The sequence below is a fragment of the Amblyomma americanum genome, chromosome 1 (assembly GCF_052857255.1).
Source record: "Amblyomma americanum isolate KBUSLIRL-KWMA chromosome 1, ASM5285725v1, whole genome shotgun sequence".
Lineage (NCBI taxonomy): Eukaryota > Metazoa > Arthropoda > Arachnida > Ixodida > Ixodidae > Amblyomma > Amblyomma americanum.
Window position 1 is genome coordinate 201033639 of NC_135497.1, and position 12365 is coordinate 201046003.

A 12365-nucleotide genomic window follows, 5' to 3' on the forward strand; every position below is an offset into this window, starting at 1 on the left:
ATAAAAAAAGATGGTTGTGTTCAGATCTACCTTGACCCATGAAATCTGAATGAGGCAAACATCCATAAACATCCATACATCTGAATGCTGACATTTCATACCTTGCTGTCAAATTTAAATGGTAGATCAGCGTTACTCAGATAAGCTGAAGTTAGCAGGGACCGGCTACACTGGCTCAGAGGCTTCGGCATTTGGCTGCTGGCTTAAATGGACGTATTTCAATGAAGGCAAAATACAAAAGCACCTGTGTGCTGTGCAATGTGCGAGAACAAAAGAACCCCAGTTGCTCCAAATTAATCCGGAGCTCTGCACTATGGCTTCCCTTATTGTCCGTGTGACACTTCGGGACATTAAACCCCACAATCTGCAATTTGAAGCCAGCAATGGCGAAGATCGGTTACCTTGGCCATGTGGTGTCTGCTGATGGAGTCAAAGCAGATACAACAAAGGTCAAACCTTTCATGCAAAACATTTAGCCAACTGGCCAACAAGACCTACAGTGCTTTCTGGGCATGGCTAACTTCTTGACAAAGCTTACACCACAAGGAGACCTCTAGTTTGGTCTAGTTGGTTCATGATTCACAAAGAAAACGGCGCGAAATACGGGGACAAAAGAGAAACAAATATGACGGGACCATCGCCAATGCGGCGAGTTGGGCGTGTTGGTACATGGTTTTCTGGAAAAGCAGCGCTGAACAGACGAGGACAGAGACGAGGCGACAACTAAGTTTTATTTCGCGTAAAACCTGCCTTTTTATAAGCCAACACGCCGTAACAACCGTGCACTCACGCATTCGCAAAGTCACGAAGCCAACTCACGCCGTACAACAGATCACTGAAAGGGATCTAATACATGAAGCAGGATAAGTAACCAAGTAACATTTTATCATGGCCATCTGGAAGAAAAACCCAAGGGACGTGAAGAAAAATATAACAAACAGCTCTGCACAAGTATGAACATCAAACGATCATGATTACGCAAACCCTTAACAACCGAAAACTATACAACTACATGAGGAGTGACACCAGATGACCAACAGGACATGTGGAAAAGAATGAAAATTTAAGACCAAAGCTGCGTCAAAGGTAAAAAAGACGGCGAAAGTCGTGATGAGTGCGAAAACCTTTAACATTTGGAGCCGGTCAACCGGCAACCTTATGAATGATATCTGATGGCCAACAAGAACATGGATAAAAGTGAAGAAAGTCAAAAACAGGTTCAGACCAAAGTCTGCGTGAAAGGCACAAAAAGCAGACAGGAATTTGCGCAAACAACGGCACTTCGTCAGAAAGAATAGCACCCAATGCTGTAGGGAGTGCACGACAAAACAAACCTACAAAATTCCTTCTAGCAAAGTGAACTCCTCGTTGCTAAGCGTAATGGATGGCTTGCTGACGCATCTGCTCCCTTCTTTCCTGATATAAAAGGCTTCCATCACCTCTCTCTACTCTGTCCTCTCCACTCCTCAAGAAGATAGTTTTCTCGAACTCAGGACGGCAATTCCTGCAAGCTTTGCAGGGATCCACTGGGAAGCTTCCTTCATTATTTCGCAGGTTTCGGCAGTGCTCGCTGGCACGCTCATTGAAGCATCGACCTGTTTGGCCAATGTATATGAGCCCGCAGCATAAGGGAATCTGGTAAACAACTAGAGTTCTGCACTGTGTGAACTTGTTTTGTTGTTTCACAGTACAAGCCGGTTGTTTTTCTCGGTTATTCATGGCGCAAAGCCTAGAAAGTTTTCATGGGGCTGAGAATGTGACCTGAACGTTATGTCTGCCTGCTACTTTAAGGTTGTGCAAAACCTTGTGGATGTACGGTATTACAGCCACACGACGAAATCGGATCTCTGCTTTCAGTACCTTGCTTCAACTTCTGCAGAATGGCTTCACACACGGAAGAAACCACACAAGAAGGGTACCCTGCTTCTTTTAACTGCTGAACTTGAGCGCTGAAACTTGACGAGGTCATATGGGGGCATGATTTGTTCAAAGCCGCTTGTAAGGAGTTCGAAACAATCGCCGTTTCACAAGCTTCGAATGAGCACTGTTAAAAAGGGAGCAAACCTTTCTTTGAATGTGGACTATACATCCAACACAAGTCATCTTAAGAAACCGTATCCTAAGATCGAAGAACTGGAGTTCACCATTTGTCGGGACCTCTTTTGTCACGGTTGTTACGGCGTGTTGGCTTACAAAAGGGCAAGTTTTACGCAAAATAAAATTCAGTTGTAAGTTGGCGCTGGTCCTGTCGTGTTTGTTCCTTTTTTGTACCCATATTTCGTGCTGTTTTCTTTGTGATTTACACCACAGCTAGCCCAACAAACCCAATTCAAGTGGCTGTTGCACAAGAGAACCCTTTTGTTCAGTGTCCAGTTCCATGCGATTTTGCATGAGGAACCGCATCCTTGACACTCAGATGCAAGCTGTGAAGGCGTTTTGTTTTCCTGCTGCCAGCTGTTTTCAAAGGCCGACCGGCATGAACTCTAGCTGCGCCTCGTGTGACACCTGGACGGCGCCTTGCTAGTCCAGTTGGTTGCACCTTGATGATGCGGCCGCGCCTCAGTGAACTTGCTTTTGCTGCTGTTGAAGCAAGATGCATCGCAACTACTTGAGGCTCTGTGCGCGCTCTCTTCAACAGTGCCAGGTCTCTTTGGAGCAGGGTGAGATAAAATGGGTTATCTGCAGCCAAACTGTATTGCCGCCACAGCTCTTCTGTGATGTTCTTGAGTACCTCAGCAGCATCCTGTGAAAAACCCAAAATAGCTCAGAGATCTGTGAAGTGAGGCACTAAAGTACCAACTGTAATGACTTTTGCAATGTACCTCTAGCACCCCACTCACTTTTCTGTACTTTTTGTCCTTTCATCTTATTGTTTACAGCTGCCCTTGGTTATAATGGCCATGTGTTTAGGTTATTCCGATATGGGCACTATAATTTACAAAGCAAATTGCACTGTGGAAGTTTGCAAGGTGCCAACATGATGGATTGTGGAAAAGTAGAACATCAATGCACTGCATCAAGTGAGAGCGTGGGAAGGTTGATAAGCTGGAGCATATCTTGCAATAAACCTGCATCCTCATATACTTGGCACTACTAACGATGCTCATGTCATGAAAGTTATATTACATACATCAAGTACATAAATGTTTAATGCGCAAACACAGAGAAGTAAGCTGTTTGTCAATCATTTTTACAAATAAACAGTTTTTTGGACTCGCTGAATTATTCAACATGCCTGTAAGGCACGGTACCACAGAAAACTTCCAATAAGAAGCAAGAAATACTGAAACAGCTATGCACTCTGGTTACGAAGACAGTTTCACATTACACTTGTACTCTGTGACCAATGCTGCCTTTGAAAGCTCTGTTCATTGCTGAAATCGGTGTAGTAGCATAGTGAGAGGGTTGGTTACTGCGAGTCCAGTTACAGTTTTGAGCAGGACAGAGAGAGGTTTCAGCTCCTCTTAAATGAGAACCTTGCAAACTGCTTTAGGGAACTGCCACGCAGCCAGACTTGAAACTCATATATTGTAATGCACAAAAAAAAGAATGTGCCCCAGACCTCACGGCATTGATGATTGGAACTTGGCCCTGCAACAGCAAGCTGCTCCTCAACTTCCATTGTGTCTTGGGGCAAGCTTGTAGCATCTTGCACCAAAGGCTGTGGCTGTGGCTGGACAGGTTCATTGCCTGGCTCGCCTGAGCTGCTCCCTGGCTGGTCCCATGCAGACTCACGGAAGTCACGGAAAAAGGCAGGATTTTGACACGTCACCTAGGGCAAGCCATGCGAGCTGGTGGCGGTCTTGAGTGCCAAGTACAGGAGCATTTGGGAATCCTCCCCCATAGGTGCTGTGAACAAGTGCCTGGTGCTTGCAGAACGCCCCCTGCTGGCCAGCTCGGCAGGTGCAAGTGCCGACATCCTGCCACACTTCATAGTTTGCCATCCTCTTTGCAGCTGGGAACTTCAAACAGATTGCTGCCAAGGGTGCGGATGCTTGCAGCAGCATTTTCAGGCATCCTTTCGAGGAGTTTGTCGTATAGGAGCTTGTGGCTTGGTACACGGTTGTAAGCGTGCTTCAGCAGCCTCTTCTGCAGGTGACCTTCCCATAAGCTTGTGATAAGGTCCACAAGGGCGACAACATTAAATGCTTTATGCCTGCCCAGAACCACATCCTTAAGGACCCGTATGGATGCTTCAGCGAAATTATTGGTGTTGTGGCCCCTTGTGAGCATTCCAGAGCGGTACAGAAGCACCCATTCTGCCTTGCGCTCCAGGAAGCCAAGAACACGTGCTACGTAGCCCTTATGAGACTTGGCCTTCATTTCCACTATGGCAGTATTCAGGTCATTGGCAGTTGATGCATACATAATCTGCAAAGGAGATTATAAAACACATGTCGAATGCACACCAATATTTGCCTCCTGTAATGGCACTATTTGTGCATAAAAATTTATATTGAGTGATCTGTCTCTGTGTCATCTGCGACTTATGCTTCTGATGTTGCAAGGTAACTAACATTTCTGACGCTACTCAATATCGGGCTGCTAAACACGTAGCAATGACAATTTTCTATGAACTATCACCTTGTCCCAAATATTTCACCAAAGTGGTGTTTCCATTCTCATATTCTGAGTTTGTTTGCCCCCTTTTATGCTATAGGAGATGTGACTTAACTATCTGATATGTTAATGATCGTATGTTGCATTTTTTACAATGTCTAAGATTGAGTGGGTGTTTTTGGCGCTTTACATCCAAACCTCACTGTTACCTTCAAACTGCACACGACTGAGAACAGCAGGTATTTTCAATCCATATTAAACACACTTGTTGCCATTATAGCTATTGATTCATTATTTATTTGTGGGCACAAGTTTGCCTAATCGACAGTTTTCCGCCAAAGCTTTCTTTCACCTTTCTCCTTGCCACCACCGCGTGACAATTTTATATTAACAATAGCCTGCATGGCCCCATTCTAGAATGTAAATACTTTAATACCTATGCTACTAATAACCTTTTCTGGAAAACTTATGTTAACTACATAACATAGCACCATATGCTCGCTATTAATGACACAACTGCTCACATCAACATCACTCAAAACAATGACAGCTATAGTATATACTGCGTCCAACCCTGTTTAGAATCCTCTTTCTAAAAGCTACGCAAGCAGATTTTCACTCACTAAAGCTGGAGTGAACACACAGAATCAATTACTTTAATGTGTGTAATTAGCAGCATAGCAGAAACATTACAAATATGCAACAAACTCTAAACATTGTATGTCACTATGTACGTTTTTCTCACGTTTTTCTTAATATCAATCTTTTCAGAAGATTTCTCACTCTATTAAAAGCACCTAAAGGTACCACTGATCGCTCATGGCACTTGCATTCATGTAATGTTCATCATCCTCACAAACTTGATGTACCTCTTCAATTAATAACACGTATACAGTTATTTCTGTCAGAGACATTCCGTACTTGGAACTGCTTGCCAGGCACATTAGCCACTATCTCCAAACACACTAGCTATTATTCATTTCAGTATGCACTGAATTTAAGATGGGTGTTGTGTTCAATGTGTTGCGTCCGATTTTATTGCTCTGGTGGTTCGAAGAGCATGTAGTTATTGATTTCATTTAATTCTACTTGCAGCACGCTTTGTATTATACTCGGTGTTTTTGACTTGCCTCTTCTCTTGCCAACCCAGTGGCTTTGGCTGTCAAACGTAAGCTTGCAGGCTTGATCATAGCCGCAGTGCCTTCCGCATAGGGATGACCGACACCCCAACCTGTGACCACTGCGGCCATGAAGAATCAATTGGCCATATATTGTGCTCCTGCCCGCAGTACAGTCCACAGAGGGCATGCCTTAGCCACGAACTTGACCAACTGGACGACCAACCGCTATCCGAAAAAAGAATTCTACAACATCGAAAGGACCTACCGTCGCAGAAGAAGGCCGTGCAAGCGCTTTTGCGCTTCTTACAATCTACCGGCCTGTGTGGAAGACTAACTGGAACGCCTAGTGTGTGTGTGTCTCCATGTGTGCATGTTCCTTTTTTTTGTGCGTTTTCCTCTCTGTCATCCTTCTAACCGCTATCCCCCATCCCCAGTGTAGGGTAGCAAACTGGAGACTCACATCTGGTTAACCTCCCTGCGTTTCCTTCTCTCCCTCTCTCTCAATGGAAGTGAAATACAAAAATACCCATGTACTATATGATGTCAGTGCATATCAAAGAACTCTCAGGCGGTATGAAATAACGTGGAGGCCTCCACTGCAGTGCCCCTTGTAGTCCATGTGTCACTTCAGGACATCCAGTACCACGATTTACATTTTTCTTCTCATCTCTGCGTCTTTGTGACATTTGACCAATTTTATGCATTCTTTTCCCTCCTCTCCGCAATGCTTCTTGTAAGCTGTGACGGTGAACTAAATAGGCATGCAAGCTTGCATTTGTAATGAGTGCAGATAATCATTATTTTATGACTACATAACAGAACACAATGCTTGAATGCTTGACAAGTCAGCCTTAATTATAGGCCGCACATCCCAGCCCAAACTTTTGGCAGGACGATGAAAAAGTCGCAGAATGTTTGCTACCTTCTTGTTACATATTTTAGTTTATGTGGTACTGTGCTCAAATAATCCATTTGTTACCGCACTGCCATTGTTTACGAGCTCTGCCTATCCCAAATGTAGTAGGGATTTGATGGATTACCCTTGTAAAGTAGAAATTTAAAACTTGTTTATGCAACTATGACATGGAAGCCATCATCACTTCAGTGCAACTGTTTCATTACTTGGATATAGTATACCAGTTTCCTCTATTATAAAACTGCATTGTGGCAGCTAGGTTTGTTTGTTGGTATGGTAGCTGCTGACAGTTGTAACCCTCCTCAGTGAAGTATGAACAGAGAGCAGTGGTAACAACTGAAAATACTTTATAATAATTTCACATCATAGTGATATGTGCAAGAAGGGCACGTGGCTAAGAAAATGGGGTTCTTTGGTACCGTTCCTTTGGTGCATGAAAAAAAAATCCACAATATTCGCTACATCTACAGCATGTTTTCACGGCAGTCACAATCATTCAGGCGCACATGATTGCGAGAGCATGCTCATTTAATTTAATGAAATGATTTTCCTCTAGGGGCACAAAGAAATGAGACAACGGCCCAGTGCCCTAGAAAATCTGCTTCGTTCTTATGCTTTTAAACCCTGCCCCCATGCCATGAAATGATGCTATACTACTTCTGCTGCAGATCTGTCACTGATTTCAGCACAATAGCGTGCTTAATTTCATCTTTGATATCATGAACCACAATGCTAATGCCAGAAATTTATGAACTTGCCTTGCCTTCAGAGTTTATAGCCATCAATTCTACAATTCCACCATCTCTCTATGCCTTAGCAAACCAAAAAAGTATGAGTCGAATTCTTTTAACTTCACTCTGTGATTGACATCATGTTTATATTACGTTGCAATCCACTTGCACAGACCACAGAAATGTTTCTTTTCTGGGTTTTTAAAAAAAATCTGTGTAGAAGGGAAAGAAAAACTTGCCATGTGTTAGTGTTCCAGAAGCCTAACACCCTACAGTGTTGCAGATAAAATGTGCAACTATTTCATACTGTTTCAGAGGGATCATTGGCACGAACATGTGCTCTTTGAAGCTCCCATGATGCAGTCATGTGTTGCTTTGAAGGCACCCACCGAAGTACCTTCACTGGGTTCTCTGAGCCATTCATGCACATTCCTTTAATACTCGTTACTGGACATTATATGTCTGACATAGTTCATGTTATTTTATTGTAAGAATTCAAACAGCCGGCATTTTGCATCACTCATCACTGACCAATTATTTTCTAGAAGAAATTGACAAAACTAAAAGTAATGCATGCTTCATTTGCGTTCACCTTCTGAAATGTAGTCATCAAATCTCGCTTGTCATCCCTGCTGGTGTCGCGTGATGCATGTAGCCAGCGCCACTCGGCTTGGGCCACATGAAAGTGGCAAAGGAGCTGCTTGCCTTGAGGCCATGTTGCTTGCAAAGCAGCTTTCTCAGCTGCCGAATTATCCGTCATAAATGCTTGCGGTGCCTGCAGAATATAAGAAGCAATATTTTGCACCTTTGTTGCTGTAAGTAAACAACTTTATTATTCATTCTAAATGGTATGAAGACTCTACATTGCTTTTCATTTGAGGCTTTTGTGTTGCAAAGTTTGAGGTGCAAAGGACACAGAGACTTTCTGTAAAAATTGAATTTGACTGCCCAGATGCCCCTTCTCATGATTTTATTGAGCTATATGCCTAAAATATTAGCACAGCGGTAAACTGGAAAAGTAAGATTTCTTATGCATTTTTTATTGATGAAGCTTTTAAAAAGGTGGCATGAAAATGTGGTGCTAATATTTCATTATGCCAGCAGAAAGAGCAAGACGTTTAGTGGTCATAGCTTATGCTTAAGACACCATTCCTTTTGTCCTTGACTGGGGAGCAAACAGCCATTCATCTTATGTGCGGCAAAAACACTGACAAGTAGTTGGGCTTTGAATGGTGTAATGAATCGGCATTTTTGAAACTGAGCAACAATGACAACTAAGAGACACTAATGTTTGTGCTTTTATCCTCTCCTATCGAGCCATAAATCAAGCGGCCAAATATCGCAGTAGAAATGATAATGAATAAATATCAATATTTTTATTCTTCAACCTTAACATAGCACTCTATTGATATGGACATGACCTTGATGCTTTAACTTTTGTTGTGCCATCTGAAGTAACATTATTTTATGATTTATTCTATTAATTATGCACATGGGCAAATGACAGCTTTAACATGTGGCCAATGGGAACAAAAGCATGCAAATGTCATTCTGCCCCCCCCCCCCCCCCACCCTTTTACCAAAGATGCCCCTATGTGAATACAACAGAAGGCGTAAACAAAATGCATGTGATGGGCCACTCTTGTTTATATCCACTGCTGTAATTATAATTTGTTAGCTCATGAATGTCCTGAGTATTATTCTTTACTTACATGAGTGCCACCAAAGCAGGTTGGGTAGCTCAGCTTCAGCAGACCAAATGCAGCTTTGTAGCTCTCGCTGCTCTGAGAACTATGCAGTAGTACAGCAAGAGGCATTGCGCCAACTGCAGTTGCTGTAAGTACCACCGTAAGACTGCTTTGTGACTCATCACATGAGGCTGTAGAGTCTACAAATATTATCTCCTTAGCAGCACTCAGTCCTTGCGTCCTTTTCATGACCTGCGTCACCACAAGAACTGCCCAGCAGGTACCATCCTCTGACCTTGTGGTTCTCACATCGGCCCCTGCAAAAGGCAATATAGGACTCCTACTTATAGCGGCATTAAGCAGAGAAGCAATGGTAAATAAGGGGCCTGTTAAGATATACATTTAAAAGTTGCCAGCAGTCAAAGCAAATCGGAAATTTCAAAAGATAAGTTTCATGTTCTTATTCATCAGATTAGGAGCAGCAGAATCATTTGTTAGATGTTAGATAATTCAACGCAACGTAGGAGAAAAGGCAGCTACATGCCTCCAATGGAATCTGAATCAAAGACCTCCACGTGTTGCAGATGGTGCTCGACCAACCGAGCTATGGCACTACTACTATCAAGTTTACCTCTGCTAGCGTGCACTTCGCATGTTGAACCTTTTTATGCCTGTTTATGGCATCAAGGGTGCCAAACTAGATACCTTCTTTATGCTTTTTAGCAAGCAAGGGAAGGGAAATGATTTGTTCATTAATATGTACACAAGAAACGATCAATAAAGTCCAGGAAAGCATAGGGGAATACTGTTCTAGTAATTCTTTTAATGTTGTAAACTGTATCGAGAAATTAGTGACAGCGTAATTATTTTTTGGATGTAGGATAACTGCGTAACGTAACATGACAGAACGCACGAGGAAAGACAAGCACATGCTGCCGATGCGGTCCAAGTAGGTTGCACCTGCATGCCCATGTCTGTAATGCTATGCTTCGGGCTTAGGGTGAGGCAAATGTATCACTGGGCAGAGTAATGTTAGCATGTATGGATATTAAATCTCGATATTACAGATAATGAAAAGTAGACACTGTAGCATACTCACTGTTTCACAATGCAGGAAGTATTCATCATGGATGGGATTTTTGTTGTAAACCACACAGCTTTAGCAATGCAGACCAGAGAAGGTTGCTGTAAGCTGATTTAGACATGCATATGGCTTTTCATCCTGCTCTATTTTCACCGAAAAGGGGGCTACTGTGGCTTGAATGAATATACTCTAAAGCCTCAGGTGGTCCCTCTAAGGGGAAAGAAAAACTACTGCTAGCCGAGAGGTTACCTCTGTTGGCAGCATGATGTGCTACAACATTTGGTGATAATTCTGGTGAAGCAAAAGGTAAATATTTATGAAATACCTAGACCACAAAAATAAAAATAATCACACAGATATGTGCAAATGCAAACAGTTAAACACCCAAAAAACCTTTGCAGTTCAGTCTTTTCAAAAAGTCGCAGGAATTTCAAAGAAAAGAAACTACACTGCTCAGGTATATTGCAGCTTACCCTTGTCAAGATAGCATGGCGCTTTCTCTGAAAGTTTGCTGACAGGGTCCACTGCGCTGCCGTAATGATGATCCCGCCACAGCCGGTACCAGTAATAAACAGTGCCTGCGCTTGGATTCACGGCACCACTGGCAAGCTTCTCGGCAGCGTCATCTTCAGCTTCTAGCTTCTGCTGGTGCATAGCTATGGCCTGTGCTGGTGTGAGGCCATCATGAAAATAGCTATGGAACACAGCTCGAGTGTCAGCTGTGGTGCGCAGGAGACGTAAGGCATCGGCACAGTCTAGCGCATGATTATGGTCATCCCTGACCTTCACAATGGCACGCAACGGCGTAGCCCTCTTCAGGAATGGGTCCCGCTTCCTTGAGTCTCTAGTAATGTTTTTTATTTTGATGTCCACAAAGGCTGGGCAGTTGGTGGCCGTTTGGCCAGTAATCTTATTCCTGTTCGAGTGCTGGCATTTCCACTTCTTGTGGAATGCGATCCTAGTAAAAAACAAATGCAAATGATTTTTCTTAGAATGACACTCATATTTTTGCTTAAGAATATTTTACATTAGAGAGACACTAGTAACAATAATGTAAATATTGTGCAGTGCTCTGTAAGACATTGCTTCCGTGCGGTGAAGCCAGCCTTACAAAACTGATAATTGGAATCTGTCACAATGCAAATGATTTCACTTCTCAGAATAACGCTCATCTTTTCGCTTTAGTCTATTTTTTACATTAGAAAAACACTGGTAACAATAATGTAATTATTGCGTAATTCTCTGCACTACATTACTGCCATGCGGTGAAGCCAGCATAGCAAAAAGCTGAAAAATTGGAATGTCACAGTCCACAGTTATATATTTTTTCCATGACAGGCTTCAGAACTTGCACACAGCACCCTGAAGCGCGTCAATAGCTGTGATACGAGAAGCAAAGTACGTTCGGCTTCAGCGCCGTGCGCCTATGTACTTTTTTCACAGGTGGCCTCACATTGCGAAACAATTATGAATAGACGACCGCTCTTTCGAGTCATACATCAAGAGCATGGGTGAATAAAATGCAAAATTTCCCATACCTTTTAGGCTTTGCAACTTCCCAGTCAACGATCCACGTGGTTCTCGTCGCAACACCGTAGCTGGTGAGCCACTCGTACGCGTCTCCGTCGTTGTTCAGAGCCACACGAAAACAACTCACGTTCTCGACGCAATTGTCACTGTCCAACTCGCATTCGAACGGCAGCGATGATGCCGCCATAATTCACGGATGGAACACGCTACTCGAATAAAAAAAGTCCAAAGCAGCCGCGGCGGACTCAAAACTTCTTTTATGGGCGGTAATGTGGAGAAAAGGAAAGGCGGGAGGGGGGGGAAAAGGGGATGCTGCCCACTGTATGTAACAGCCGACCGCGAGAATCGCGCAGCCAATCAGGCAGCGTCCTCTCCTCCTCGCTTCAGTGCTTTCTCTCTCGCGGCGCATTCGTGTCCAGGCGCCAAAAATACGCGACCCGGTCACGTTGTCGTCCCCGCGGCCTCCAGGTGGCCGTGCACGTGCGTCCGGACCGTGCCCACGTTGACCCGGAGGGCACCTGCATGACACAGGAATGCAGGCTGTCTCCCAGCAGGTGTCGAAAGAGCTTGTACTGATGACCGGAACGCGGAAGCTCTGTTGAAGGTGCGGTACTCGGGCAATTGTTCAAATCCAGCGTGACTGAAGGGGACCACACTGATACCGCACTTCGTCGTGGCGAGGACCGGAACGAATACGCTTATGGTCGTCGCTGCTTCCGGCATTCCTGTTCGAAC

The 12365-nt window shown here is 43.8% G+C and overlaps 1 protein-coding gene across 1 annotated transcript; it reads right to left on the reverse strand.

Moving 5' to 3' along the window:
• Positions 1 to 9169: 9169 nt before the first annotated feature.
• On the reverse strand, positions 9170 to 11817 carry LOC144115407 (uncharacterized; the record flags this gene model as incomplete). Its single annotated transcript, XM_077649794.1, has 3 exons — positions 11639 to 11817; positions 10574 to 11058; positions 9170 to 9333 (listed from the first exon to the last, which is right to left on the reverse strand). Coding segments are annotated over exons 1-3 (828 nt in total), but the record flags the coding sequence as incomplete, so codon positions are not given.
• Positions 11818 to 12365: the final 548 nt, after the last annotated feature.